The sequence below is a fragment of the Anopheles cruzii genome, chromosome 3 (genome assembly GCF_943734635.1).
Source record: "Anopheles cruzii chromosome 3, idAnoCruzAS_RS32_06, whole genome shotgun sequence".
Taxonomy (NCBI): Eukaryota; Metazoa; Arthropoda; class Insecta; order Diptera; family Culicidae; genus Anopheles; species Anopheles cruzii.
In genome coordinates, this window is record NC_069145.1 from 12,579,184 (window position 1) to 12,592,617 (window position 13,434).

Below are 13,434 nucleotides of genomic sequence, written 5' to 3' on the forward strand. Positions count from 1 at the left end.
CTCTTTGAGATGCACTTAAACAATCCGTCGGTCAAGCTCACTGTCACTCTTCTAACGCCATTTTGCGCCGATCCGATCGCACTATGGTGCGTTGCGTGGCGCCTGATGACGGCCAAAAACTGTTGCAAAATGGACAACTTTCGATTTTACCCAACCGCTTTTTCATTTTTGGATTTTTCGAACTCATTTTCCTCTTGAAAATCGAAAATAAATGAAAAAAAACACCAACAGAATCCTAAGAACCGCCCAAACCAACACCGAAAAAAACACCCCCTACGCACTCGACGCCTCGATTTTCCGCCCCCCCACCATGGCCGGGCCCTTCCCCTTTCTTGGCAACGTTTTCCCACCCACCAGCACCAATATTGCAGCAACAACAACAACAGCAACAGCAAATGGCATTCTTTTTTGGGCCGTTTTTCCCTTCTTTTTTTATTGCTGTTCATAATATAAATTCTATCTCGCTCACACGCACACACTCTCGCTCGCTCTTTCTCGCTCCCGCACGCACGCACTCTTTGGTCGTTGGCTGTCCTGCTCGGGCTCGGGGAAAAATTTATAGTCACTTTTGTTTTCACGATAAGGGAGTGTTGTGTGCGAGCGAGCGAGAGCGAGAGACGCGATGGCAGGCAAGTGTGTGAGAGGGACAGTCCGCTGCGAGTGTGGTAGTGGGGTGCGAGAAGCGTGAAGAAAAGGATTCGCCGTTCGGAATCGGTGTGGGTCGATCGGTTGGTCGGCGGCCGCCTTCGGATAGGTCAGTGGGTGGGTGGTGGTGGGTTTTCCCAAGAAGCAGCGAGGGTGCGCGGACCGCCACCCTAATCGAGGGGCGCTGCGAAACAGGAAAACGGGTGGCCACGACGACGACGACGATGATGGCGGCCAACGGTGTTGGTGTTGGTGGTGGCCGGGCTCTGGGTTTCTTTTTGTTTTCTGCCGACGGGCAGACGGCAGAGAAATATTATTGTGTATTTGCTGGACCCGCTCGCTCTCCTTCTTGGCCAGCATCTCCGGCGCACGGGGCCAATCTTCGTCAACCGACATCTTGCCGAGCGAGCGAGCGAGAGAGGGAGCGCTGGGTACTTGGATGTGCGGTGGACCGGAGAGTTCATGTATATATTTTTATTACGCGTTTTAAGGCGCATCCGACGGCGACGACGGTGGCGCGGGCTTCGGAAAACCCCGCGCGCTGCCTGGCCGCCTTGGTGGCCATTTCACGGGGGAAAACCCCCCGAAGCGTCGTTTTGTTGTCCCGGCCAGAGGCCAGGCACCGAAACGAATAATAAAAGTAATAATAATGATAAAAAAACGGCGAAACACCTCCTCCGCCAGCGCCACGCACCGGCCACCGGAAGCGACCCCATGGTTCGTTTGGGAGCGTATCCGTAAAAAGGGGTTGAAAAAGATTGCTACCCTTGCTTGCTGGGCCCCGGGTTCGGGGTTTTCCTTGGGTTTTCCCCGGGTTGTGGGATGTAGCGGGCGTCTTGGGGTAGGGCCGACAGAAGGGTTTTTTGGCGGGTTCCCGACCCGGGCGGGGGGCAGGACACGCGGGCGGCAGTTAAAGCGCGCCGCGCGGAATAAGAAACTGTGTTGTGTGCGTATTCCCCTTTTTCGGGTTTTATGTTTTCGGTGCCGGTCCTGTCGGTGTTTTCCACTTTTCCTTTTTTTTGTTCCCTGCCTCTCGCTTCTTGTTTCCAACCCTTTTTTTGTTTTTTTGACGGTATGCGTCTTAAGTAAATAAGAAGACGAAGCGCTTAATGGTGATATATACGAACGCCGCCGCCGCCGCCTCCACCGCCATCGCCACCACGCTGGGCCTGTAAAACTGTGTGTGTGTGCGCGCTCGGAGCGCGAAACACAGGCCCGCGCCCGCCGCGCCGAGCGAGCGTCTTCTGGTGGAAAATTTCGGTTGCTGCTGCAGGTTGGAAGATTTTTTAAAATTTGATGAATTCTCAGTCTTATTATTCAATTTGGCCACATCGCGCACAGTGCGTCTTGGCAGTGCAGTGGGTCCGGTCGCAGCGGGCTCGTTTGTCGCTTTCCCGACCAGTTCCAGTGGTGCCGCGGTCACGAGCGCGCGCGGAAAACTTTTTCAATTACCAACCGTTTAGAGAGGTGTTAAATATTTAATACGAATCGCCATCGCCATCGGTCGTCTCCGAGACCGTTTAGCCCACCGCGAGGTGCAAAAGTGTCATTAACATTAGCACGCATCGTAGAAGCCGTCCCGCCGGTGTCCGCGGAAGGATCAGTGCCGCCGTGCCAGTGATCGGTCGAATATTTTGGGTATTTGACCGCACGTTTTCTTATGCATGCTGTGTTTGTGTGTGTGGCTGTGTTACGATTATTTGAATGTTTGTTTTAAATTGAAACGTTTTGGCTCTCGCTCCCAGAGCGAACTACCGTCTTGACTCTTTGTGAACACCAGCGAAGATTCGTAAAGTGGGACAAGGAGCAGTAGTTTTCGGAAAACAAAAACCTTCGAAAACCGTCACATTCAAAGGTGGATCCCAGTGCACTAAACGTACTTAAATGTGTGTAATTGAGGAGCCGAAAGCCACAAAAAACCCCGGCCGAACGGACTCGAAGACACTCCTGGAAGGAAGGCAGCGGTCCATTACATACATTCGTGGAACGTGTTTAATTCATTCCGATTCCGGGACTCTCGAGCGCCAAGATCTCGACCCGACGCCGCGGAACTTCGGGGCGAGTGATTAGAAGTGGTGGTGGAAAAAAATTAAACAACCTTCCCATTTAAACAACCGTCATATAATAACTTGCCGCCATGTGGAGCGCGAACATGGCCAACGGTAGCACGGGGGCTCGGGGCAGGCTGGCGCCTTCCTTACCGTCTTCCTTTTAATTCCCGTAATAAAACTGTACGTAAAAGTTAAATGCGGGACGATGCCTCGGAGTGTGCGGTATTTTATCCATCTCCCGGCACGGAACCGGCATCGAAAATGTTTTATTAAACAACGTTACACGTTGCGACGCACGGCAGGATAGGGATGTACTTTTCCGATGCAACAGAATCGATGCCGCTGCGTCGATGGGCCTGTCATTGCGGTTGCGGTTTACGTCCGGCCTGTTCGGGGCACGAGGTTCACTTTTGAAATCAGCACACACAGTGCGTGTTTTATACGGGCCCTTCAAGGGTTTTGCTAGCTCACCTTTAAGAGCAAGACCGGCGGCACCGTCGGCCGCTCCTACCGTCGGCTACGGCAGGTTCGGAAAGAAGTTTGCAGAACCGTCAGATCAGATGATGGGCACACGCATTGAAATCATCAATGAACGTAACAGTTTGACGCGGCTCCGTCGCTCGCTAGTACACTCCGGAAGGCGCGCAGTACCGCAGTATTAGTAGCCGGCGCGTGCTAGTGTATGTTTCCGGGCCGGGCCACACATGCTCCGGGCAAGCGTGCTATATGCTTCCCAGTCGCCAAACACACACACGCGGAGCGCTTGTATCGCCACCGAAAGGCTCGTTTGGCGCGCACCATGTGATTTTACCCGTTCCCCGGATCCGGTGGTGCACTATGTACTAGCAGCGCGCGGAACCGGCACGAAGGGCGCCGAAAGTTTATCAAAATAAAGCCCACGACCGAGCAGGCGGGCTGGCGGGCGGTCGGGCTGTTGGCGGGTGTGTGCGAACTACTTGTTGTGCATGGAGTTTATTAAACAACGTTTTCCTCGCTCCATTCTCCGGGTGAGGAGCGGTTTGGTTGATTCTATTTAAAGGACCTGTTCGGTGGATGCACCACGGAAATGATTTTGAAAGGCCACCTTTCTGTCGCGCTGTCGATGAATGGTTTTAGTTGAAGTGTAATGTTCGTTTATGGTTCCATCTTCTCCAGCACATAACGAGACATTGAAAACATATTTAACCTTGTACACTTGTCTCAATTTTTTTCTTTACCCAAAGGACAACAGAAACATTGAATGCGCTTATATGGACATTGACACGTTATACCTTCAACTCCTTCTTTTGCTGAAGCAAGGTAAGGTAAGTATCGAAAATGGGCTCGCGCGTGGCGAACGAAGAAACGTACGTTTTCGTAAGGTGTGTTTCTTGAAATAGTTCGACGAATTTTACTCTTCTCAAAAATACGGTTTCATGCCAGGGTTCGAACTGCTTTATTCAAACCAAATAATGTAGAAAAGCAGTATTTGTGCGCAATATGCGTGTGAGAAAAATTTTTTTAGGTTGAGCCATGAGAAACTCGAATTTTTGCGCTTCAATGTAAATGTATGACCTTTATATTACCATTGAGCTGATCTGTAGCGATTAGTGTTTGTATAAAATGTGAATTACCATATATTTTTTTGTCGTTTTATGTTTTGTGATTTGAAAACCAATAATTTTATATTATGAAATTTAAAAGATATAACGGACACCGCTAAACCCTGGTTCACACTCGCGATGGGAAAATATGTATGGGAAAATGAAATAATTTAATTTGGATGGAAATAATTGAATTTGTATGGGAAATAATTCAATTTATTCAATAATAATTTAATTTCATGGGAAAATAATAATTGTTTCCTTAAATAACTTTTTTGTCTTTTCTTGGTCTTTTAGTTTGGAGTTTGGAGTGGAGCAAATAAACACAATTTTGTCAGGGGTAGGAAGCAGAAAATGTCATGGGATGGGTAGGAAAGGGGTAGGTCCTGTCAAACGAATTTTTTTCCGAATTGTGTTTACTTAAGAAGCGTAATCGGAAAACAGTTTCTGGCGGTTTTATGATGTTTTGCAACTAAAGTGTACTTTGAGGTAAACGCGGCTTTACTTTGTAGTGCGCTTAACTCGGTTTCGGCCGCGATTTGTAACGAGCGTGCAGACCAAAAGGGTCAGTGCACGAACGAGATCCCTCATTTTTGTGGTGCACGGGATGGAATTGTTCGGGGAGCACGGGGAAAGCCCAAGGGAACGGACGGAGAGAAGAACTGGGGAGATATTTTTAGACCACAAGAAACGACGCCTTGTGTTTTAGAAAAAGTGTGTTTTAATGGCGTGTCTGTGTTTTCACCGTTCCAGTACCCTGGGTGGCCGTCGCTGGCTGAGCTGTCGCATTTACTCCGTGGTCAATGTCTTGAAGGAATCTCCAAAGGGATGATGCCCAACTTCTACGATGGTTCGCGTCCCACGATGGTGCCCACCAGCTCCAGTCTGCCGGTGCTGTTGGGAAACAACGTAAGTGTCGCTACAAGGTCATTAATGCTGGCCATCGGTGCATCATATCACTAAATGTTCACTATCCTTACGACACACACTCACACGCCACACACAGGTAAACCAAGGGGACGCGAACTCAAAAAAGAACCTGGTAAGTATCTGCATCCCGCCTGCAACGTCATTTCAAACGCACCGTAACTTTATTCTGTGTTTTGCGCCAAATTTCGCCCACAGCTCCACTTCGATCTGGAAGCCACTCTGCAGACGATCGATGTAAGTGTTTTCTGCTGCCTTGCGGGGTCAGTAATTCCTACATGTATTGACCTATGCCTTTTACTTAAAGAACGAAGTGCTCGATGGTGAGGAAGGAAGCTGTCCGATTTGCAATAAAACGTTCAGCCGCAAAACCTCGCTTTTGAACCACATCCGTAATCACTCGGCGGAAAAGAAATACGTTTGTGAATTTTGCCAGAAAGGTAGGCGGCGTCTAGTAGGCGTCTGTTGAGGATGTGTTGCTACAGTGGCCTTTTTGTATCTCTCCCTCAGGTTTCACACAGCAAGCCAATCTGCGTAATCATGTGCGTATTCACACCAACGAACGGCCATATGTTTGTGTCGACTGCGGGAAAGCCTTTACTCAGGTATGGCCACTAAACGGTGTGATGGACAAAAAAATCAGCCCACGGTTACCCTTCATCTTCATTCATTGCAGATTACGAATCTGAACAACCACAGACGATTGCATACAGGTGAAAGACCGTACGTTTGTATAGAGTCAAATTGTGGCCGTTCGTTTGCGCAGGTACGTTAAATGTTCCCGCGCCGTAAAGGGGACCACGGAACTGACGCGAAGTTTTTCCCCACCACACTTTCAGGTCACAAACTTGAACAACCACATGAAAACGCACCACAAGACCACCCTGTACGTATGCAACCAGTGCCCGCGCAAGTTTAGCCAAGTAACTCAATTGAACCTTCATTTAATTACCAACCACAGTTCGGCTAGGGGCTTTTTCTGTCCGCAGTGCCCAAACAAATCTTTCAAGCAGCAATCGCACCTGCAGCAGCACATGAAAATACACGGCACAAACTTCGGATACTCGTGCACCAAATGCGAGGAAAAGTTTATTCAAGAATCGCATCTCGTGCTGCACATGAAGCAGCACGGCGATTACGCCTGCACCATGTGCACGATGACCTTTAACGATGAGGTTCTGCTGAAGAAGCACGTACAAAGGCACATCGACGGGAGGTAAGAAATCGGTCTCTGCTGCCATCCGCGGCATTCTCTGCGTCTCTCGCGTTTGGTTTGTCGTGGTCATCATCATCGATTTCCGTGCTCCTCGGCGTTGAATTGTGTTCGCTTGGGGTCACTCGAAGTGGCAGCAACACGGACGAGGGGTTTGCTTGTGTCCGCGTCCGCGTACCCGTTCGAGGCGCAGGCACATTCCGTGACTAATCGTGTTCGGATTCGTGTTTCGATTCGTTCCCCCCAGATATCTAACCTGTCCGGTCATCAGCTGCGGTGAGGGTTTCACGATGAAAAACCACCTGACGAAGCACATGCAAATGCACCATCCCGCCGTTGATCTCAAAAAACTGGGCGGGCAGGCCGGTGCGAATAAGGCGCCGAAACACTTCTGCCATTACCACAACTGCAATGACTCGTTCGAAACGGCCGACGGGCTGAGCAATCATTTGCGCCTAGCGCACGGACTACCGGTCGGGTTGCCGCTGCCGGACGATAAAAAAATGATCCAACACGGACTGCACGGTTTGAACGGCATCGAACCACCCCAGCACCTGATCCACCAGCTGCACCCCGCCTCGGCCGTGATGAACGCCAGCTTTCAGTCATATCAGAATCAGATTAATCAGGCGAACCAGCAGCAAGAGAACGGTGGCGGGTCCGCCGACAGCAAGCAAAAGGTTCTCTCTGTGAGTTGTTGTTCGCAAATGCCTTTGATTGCCGTGTTTCGCAGAGATCTATTGTTTTTTTGCACAAACACACAATATGCTCCTCTTTAATAAGTTTGACACTAATATGTTTCATTTAACGGACTGCCCTGGACTAGGTATCGGAGATGCTGAGCATCAACGATCATCTGAATCAACATCAGCAAGTGCAGCATCAGCAGGCGCAGCAACATCAACAGAATCAGCACCATCAGCAGCAGCAACAACATCATCTGCAGCAACGAAGCAGCGATATGGGCGTGAAAACCGACATCGACCAGTCACTTGAAGTAAAGCATAAATCAAAATAAACTTTATCGTTTATAATTTGGCTAACAGTAATCTTCAGTTCAGATTTCTCGTAATCAATAACCCGCCTTGTGTTCGTTTGGTTTGTAGTGCCGCTATCCAATGATCTTCCTTCTTTCGTGCCTCGTCGTCCTGTCTTCGCTTGCTTATGATCATTATTTCTGTCGCGGATATCTGTCTACTTACATACTGACTATTGGCTGCTTATTAGTTTTCTAAAGCCATAACAGTACGCTTCGTCCGTTTTACCATCTTTCGTTGGTTTGCTGTTGGTTATTAATGTTACACATCGGCTAGTTAATGTATAACATTTGGTTATCTTCGTTTCTTCGCTTGTACTGCTTCATTTGCTATGTTTGCGTGTGTCTCGTGTTCGGCATCGACCACACACAGTGTTCCATTAACGTTCTTTCCGTTTCCCAACCCCCAAAATAGGATAAAATGAACAATTTCAATCGCATTAAAACGGAGCTGCAAGCCAACATGCTGGCCCAGACGCAAAATCTGTTCGGCATCTCGGGCACACTGAACACGCTGGCGGCCCAACCGAAACTGATCTGCAACTATTGCTATAACGTTTTCAAGACACCGCAAACACTGTCGCGGCACATTGAAAAGTTTCACAGTTAAATCGGTGCCGTGTGCCATCGCTGGATCCGGTTTTTAGTTTTGCGTGTTCCGTTTTCCATACACTCGTCAATAATCCTCTCGGAACGCAACCGGGAGTGGAGATTTATCGCATTTACATTTGACCGCCCTTCCCCGCCACACGGTAGCTACCATGTAACGTTTCAGTATACGTAACCGATCGACATGCTTAGGCGTAACTTTCATCCAATTACCGGTGTTATCCATCCTCCGAGTCTCTAATCGTTCTGTTGCAAAGCAAGGGTTCTAATGAGAAATGGTTGAAACAGAAAACGAGGCATTGTTATGGAACGCGAACAAAAATGCAACTATTTGTACACCTTGCATCTCATAGGTACGAAGGGTTTGTTTAGGATCATTCATGATTATGCTCAAAAGACTGCACGTACTCTCTGTCTCTCTCGCGGGGTACGGGTGGCGTATTCTGGTGGTTACAAAACAAAGTGCATAAGTTGTAGCGCATTTACCTTAAAGAACGGAAATCTGAAATGAAAACTTAGTTAAGGCAGCAGGGAATAAAAATGTTTCTACAAAAAAGTACAAAATGAGCGAAAACAATTTTTAAATCAACTCTCGCGGACGAAGCAGTAGGAAGGGAATGTGAGCATAAGAAATATTTTCCCTCAGTTGCAACCCGTGTATTGACGAGCGACAATGATGTATTACTTGTAGGGCTAAAAACTTTTAACAATATATTTACCGGCGGCCATTTGTTGTTAGAAAAAAAACAGACCGACAGGCAGAGAGAGAGAGAGAGAGAAAGAAAGATATAAAAGTACTATAAAACCCATTTAAATGTCTGAACCATTAACGTAGAAAGTGTGCCGGAACCACTTCGTCAACTCGTTAGAAAGGTGGAATGGTGTTCGTGTAGGATAAACGGAAGGAACGGAACAGTTTACGCCGTTGTTGAACGACCCGCAGAAGGAACGATCGTATTGCGCAGGATGTGGCCATCTCTCACTGCTTTCGTATGAGCCTATACCGTGTAAACCGTTTGAATGTAGAGTGAAGTATGTTTATGTCAAGTTCAACATAAATCCGGGGTACTTGAGGCAATACCTAGATTAATGAGAAATAAATGGAACTACTATTTCAACGCCCTGCCGCTTTTGGTGTTTAAGCTCAACGTGCTCAACTGATGACGGATCATTTTTCTCAAAGAAATAACCGCCCAAGGAACCGTCACTAGGCTTCACCGGGGCGCCGCTTTATTTCGTCTCCGTCGTATCAGCTCTTCCACTAGTATTTTTGGAATCTCTAGTTCCCGCAGCGTTTCCTCTTCGCGGGCCATCGTCAGGATGCGCCACAAGCAATTCTCCCGTAGTGTGCGCACCGGAAAATGGATGGTAATCTCCTTTCTCGCCAACCTGCCATCGCCGTCGATATTCGTGTACCACGGTTCGGGCATGTAAACATGGTTGTGCCTCACGTGCATCCGCTCGCCCGACGCCTTATCCAAGAACATCCACGGGTGCGTAACGTAAGTGTTGACCGTGCACTGGGCCGTGGGTTCCAGGGTCGTGTAATGAATCAGTTTGGCGGAATAGTTAACCCAAAACACATCCACTGCCCGCAGCGTGGTGTTGACGAACTTCACGAACGATCGTATTTCAGAATGTTCCGACTTTAATGTAGAAGAATGTATTTCAGAATGTTCCGACTGGTCCATCGCCATCGTCGGCGACGGTGAACGTTTTTCATCAACGTGAGTAGGCTGCGAAACATAGTGAAGTTGATTAAAAAACAGGTTTTTTTGCCTAACTATCGGCGCTGTAGTTCTTACATCTGCTCCCAGCGGTATTAAAGCGGTTTTCTACCATTTTATACTATTGTAATACACGAATAAAATCGATTCTTGAACCGCACTGAACAATTCTACATTCCACGGCCGTCCGCTGTGTATCAAAACAAACCGCTCAACGTCAAACGAGTGCTTGCAACGAAACATATGACCAAGGTATTTACGTCAGAAGGTGAGCGTTCATAGTACCTATAACCGTTTTTTTCCAGATGTACGGGAACCAGTCGCAGATTGGGAATATAAAAAAGTCCCTTTTCCGTGCCATTTTGGGTTGGTTTTGCTCGATTTTATTTGTTCGATATCAACATTTGATTAACATCACATTTCAAAGTAATCACTCTAAAACTGCTCCCTATTTTCGCTCTTTCGATCTGTGCCTCAGCCAGTCACAACATCATCCACCACCCAAGTGTACCGTTTGTTAGACTGGTTCAGCCGTTTCGATAGCAGGTTCAGCTGCCCGTTGGCTTCGAGCTGACTAATGATCATGTTGATCTTTGCTCCCTTATTCAATGGCGTCGTCGTCAGCGTGAGCTTCGGCGGAGCCTGCGATGGAAGCTGTTTGGCGGTGCCGGTTGGTTTCGGTTCCTTAGCCCCGTCCGATGATGGCAGCTCTTCGAACGACAGTTTTTTCATCGCCTTTTTACTTGGTTTCACATCAACGGGCTCTGCCGGGGAACGGTTGAATCTGTTCTTGAGCCAACTTTTCACTGGCGTATTGGTCGATGGGGTCAGTTGCGGGATTGCAGCGTTAACCGAGCAGGAGTCGGAGCTGGTCACAAGGGAGTCATTTTTCTTCCCCATCGATGGTGGATCTGTTTTTCCGACATCGGGAACCACATCAGGCTCTACCGGTTTCGGGGGTCCCGGTTTGGGAGTATCGTACCCATGGGTGTTTGCTGAACCGCCGTTCTCTTTAGCGGGTGATTCAACTTCCGTCTTCAAACACAGCGATGGTTCCTCGTAAATTCCATCATAATGACTCATAGTGTGCAGATCCGTTTCATCGGTACCGCACTGCTCCGGATACGGTGGTAGGGGTAGTTTTCGAACTGCATTACTAGACGTTCCCTCGATGCGATCGGTCCTCTCGATCAGATTGTTCTCAATCGCCACGATCCACTCATTCAGATCCTGGAAGCTGGGCGAAAGAAAGTGAACCTTGGAATCGGTATGGGTATAGATCTGGAACAAGTGCTTCTCATTGATGTGCTCGTTCAAGCTCAGGTCGAGCTTGAAACTCTTGATGTAGATCGTCTGGCAGGGTTTCAGATCGTTGTGGCTATTGTACACTAGCAGCCACTTTCCGATCAGCCCTACGTAGTACTTTTTGAATTGATCGAAAAACAAGCGCTTCTCTTGCTTGAACAGGGTACCATGTTTTGCGACGCTGGGTACCAGCCGCAAATGCGACGCTGGGAGGCCACCAAACGGACACTGATGTTCGTCCGTAACACTTTCGGCTGTCTTGAGCGGTGGAGAGACCTCACCACAGGTCACGTCTTGCTGGCACTCGTCGTAAAGAATCTGATCGGTAGTGAGCTCGTACGTGTTTTCATGTGACTCCTGTAAAGTTGGACCATCGACAGAATCCTGTGTCGCTTCAACATCTTCCATCGTATCGTCGATGCTGGCCGAAGATGAACCAATGTTGGCCTTGGGCGTATTGCTGCCACTCATGTCCAAATAAGCACCTTCTTCCTCTTCTTCTTGCTGTTGATCCGGCGGACACTTTGGAGCAGCGCTTGGAGCTGTAATCAGCCGAACGGACTTTTCGATCCGTCCCAACAATCCCGCACACTGGGCTTTCAGTGTGGCACGTGTAACTTCACGGGAGTCATCGGGAAGCAGATTCAAATAAATTCTATTACCCAACTCCGATGGCTGTGGGTGGCCTTTCGAATCATCACATTTGACAACTTCACTCGCATTGTAGGGATCTTCTCCGCACAAGTATTGATGGATCACTGCCAAAAAACGAAGTGAACGCGTTAGAACATCCGATTCTTGAGATATGCAATGAAAATCGAACAATACCTTTCAGAAACTGAACACACTCCTGCATCAGTACCTTTGGCGCTTCCATTCCCCCGTCGACCAATTGACTACAAACCGGAACGATTTTGAAACTTTCTTCTACCATCCTTCTACCATGCTAACCCGTTTGTGGCTCAATCAGAACTGAATCGGGCCAAACCGGAGCCAGATTGCGGCTGTGGCGCACAAGTTTGACTCCTGCTGAGCCAGTTATTTTTGTTCCGTGTCACTCAACCCGCCAGCACGCGGTCAGAATCGAATTCCGCCTCAAACTGTCTACCGCGTGAATAACTCTTTGTCTCTCAACTGCGTGTGGCTATGAATAGCAGAGGTGTGTCGAAGAATTAATTTTTGAATTCAATATAAGAATGAAATATAGCTAAGCGGCAACACTGATCGTTTGCACTGATCGATCGTGCGATGTGTGTATAAAATGATAAAATTTGCACTGAATGCTCTTTTGCAACCAAAAACGCCCGTTATTGTTAAGTGAATTCAAACAGAAACGGTCCCTTTCTTCCATCGTCCTTAACCTGTTCATTCATACGGCGGCCCCACCGTCGGCGTCTGCGCATTCCACGCGGTGATGGAATTTTCGTCCTCGGCGCGCTCTCGGAGCACTTTTGCTCGCAAACTTTCGCAGTACATACATACACATTTCTTACAGCATCACGGGCATCCCTTTTCCCAAACGCTTCGAATAAATAGACCACCATATCACTACCAATTTCGAGCCCAATCGAGTGTTGGAACTAGTTTGGCCAGTGTTTCGGCAGAACAACGCGCCGGTCGGCTATTGCGCCAATTTGCAGACTCCGAGACGTGGCCGCCACAGCTCTTTTCTTGAAATCCCTCCCTCACAGTCAACATGTTACGCTAGTCCTTGGGGCCTAGTTCTTGGAAGTGATTCTCCTTTTTCTGCCCACGGTACGCGATGCTGCAAGTTTGTGTTATGTTTGCCATACCATCCTAATCAGTGCGGTTACCGATTGTGAGAAAATCCTCAAGTAACAATAGAGGCAGCATAAGAGTGCGTCGGGAAGAGTTCGCATCCAGCGCTTTGTCTGTGCCTCGAGGACCGGAGAGTGATGTGACCGAAACCGGAGCCCTATGTACATCCGGAGGCTGGCACAGGAGAGTCTTGGCGAACGTGCTCCTTCAGTAGCAATATAAGAAGAAGCAAAAAAGATATAAAATGCGTATTGTGCGCTACTACGTGATGCGATTGTAGGTAAGCATAAAATGGGGACACACACAGTGTCCGTGGCAGAATCGAGATTGAAAAATCTGCGGTAGCTTGGCTCTAATTTTGCTAGAACGTTCCGATTGGAGCGCTCCTTACACTGCGCTCCGATAATTGGTTGGCTGGTCGGTGGCTTACACACTGCGGAATTATTGATTAATGCACTGTGGCACGTACGGAATTGAATCATCGTCCAATTGATTATGGGTGCATAATTAGAGCGGATTCGGCGCTACAAAATGGGAATGAATTCGGTCGGAACGATTA

At 48.3% G+C, this 13,434-nt stretch overlaps 3 protein-coding genes across 3 annotated transcripts; 1 reads left to right on the top strand and 2 right to left on the bottom strand.

The window, feature by feature from the left end:
* The first annotated feature begins 4,688 nt into the window (after nucleotides 1-4,688).
* On the top strand, nucleotides 4,689-9,165 carry LOC128269697 (zinc finger protein 883). Its single transcript, XM_053007085.1, has 11 exons — nucleotides 4,689-4,768; nucleotides 5,033-5,188; nucleotides 5,286-5,321; nucleotides 5,405-5,443; nucleotides 5,514-5,646; nucleotides 5,717-5,811; nucleotides 5,883-5,972; nucleotides 6,046-6,422; nucleotides 6,667-7,108; nucleotides 7,246-7,416; nucleotides 7,871-9,165. Exons 2-11 carry the CDS (start codon nucleotides 5,108-5,110, stop codon nucleotides 8,063-8,065), a joined length of 1,659 nt encoding a protein of 552 aa, XP_052863045.1. The 5' UTR covers nucleotides 4,689-4,768; nucleotides 5,033-5,107; the 3' UTR covers nucleotides 8,066-9,165.
* LOC128269698 (protein Vhl) lies at nucleotides 9,073-9,983 on the bottom strand. The gene is made up of 2 exons (XM_053007087.1): nucleotides 9,870-9,983; nucleotides 9,073-9,800 (listed from the first exon to the last, which is right to left on the bottom strand). The coding sequence occupies exon 2, from the start codon at nucleotides 9,759-9,761 to the stop codon at nucleotides 9,279-9,281; it is 483 nt and encodes a 160-aa protein (XP_052863047.1). The 5' UTR covers nucleotides 9,762-9,800; nucleotides 9,870-9,983; the 3' UTR covers nucleotides 9,073-9,278.
* A 236-nt stretch (nucleotides 9,984-10,219) lies between these two features.
* On the bottom strand, nucleotides 10,220-12,193 carry LOC128273075 (uncharacterized). The gene is made up of 2 exons (XM_053010990.1): nucleotides 11,925-12,193; nucleotides 10,220-11,854 (listed from the first exon to the last, which is right to left on the bottom strand). Exons 1-2 carry the CDS (start codon nucleotides 12,028-12,030, stop codon nucleotides 10,266-10,268), a joined length of 1,695 nt encoding a protein of 564 aa, XP_052866950.1. The 5' UTR covers nucleotides 12,031-12,193; the 3' UTR covers nucleotides 10,220-10,265.
* Nucleotides 12,194-13,434: the final 1,241 nt, after the last annotated feature.

What these genes read in the sequence shown, in the direction of transcription:
- LOC128269697 (XM_053007085.1), top strand. Translation starts at nt 5,108, where the DNA reads ATGATGCCCAACTTCTACGATGGTTCGCGTCCCACGATGGTGCCCACC. An exon ending in CGGTGCTGTTGGGAAACAAC is followed by an intron (nt 5,189 to 5,285) that starts GTAAGTGTCGCT and finishes CGCCACACACAG; the next exon opens with GTAAACCAAGGGGACGCGAA. An exon ending in GCGGGAAAGCCTTTACTCAG is followed by an intron (nt 5,812 to 5,882) that starts GTATGGCCACTA and finishes CATTCATTGCAG; the next exon opens with ATTACGAATCTGAACAACCA.
- LOC128269698 (XM_053007087.1), bottom strand. Translation starts at nt 9,761, where the DNA reads ATGGCGATGGACCAGTCGGAACATTCTGAAATACATTCTTCTACATTA.
- LOC128273075 (XM_053010990.1), bottom strand. Translation starts at nt 12,030, where the DNA reads ATGGTAGAAGAAAGTTTCAAAATCGTTCCGGTTTGTAGTCAATTGGTC. An exon ending in GTGTGTTCAGTTTCTGAAAG is followed by an intron (nt 11,855 to 11,924) that starts GTATTGTTCGAT and finishes GTTTTTTGGCAG; the next exon opens with TGATCCATCAATACTTGTGC.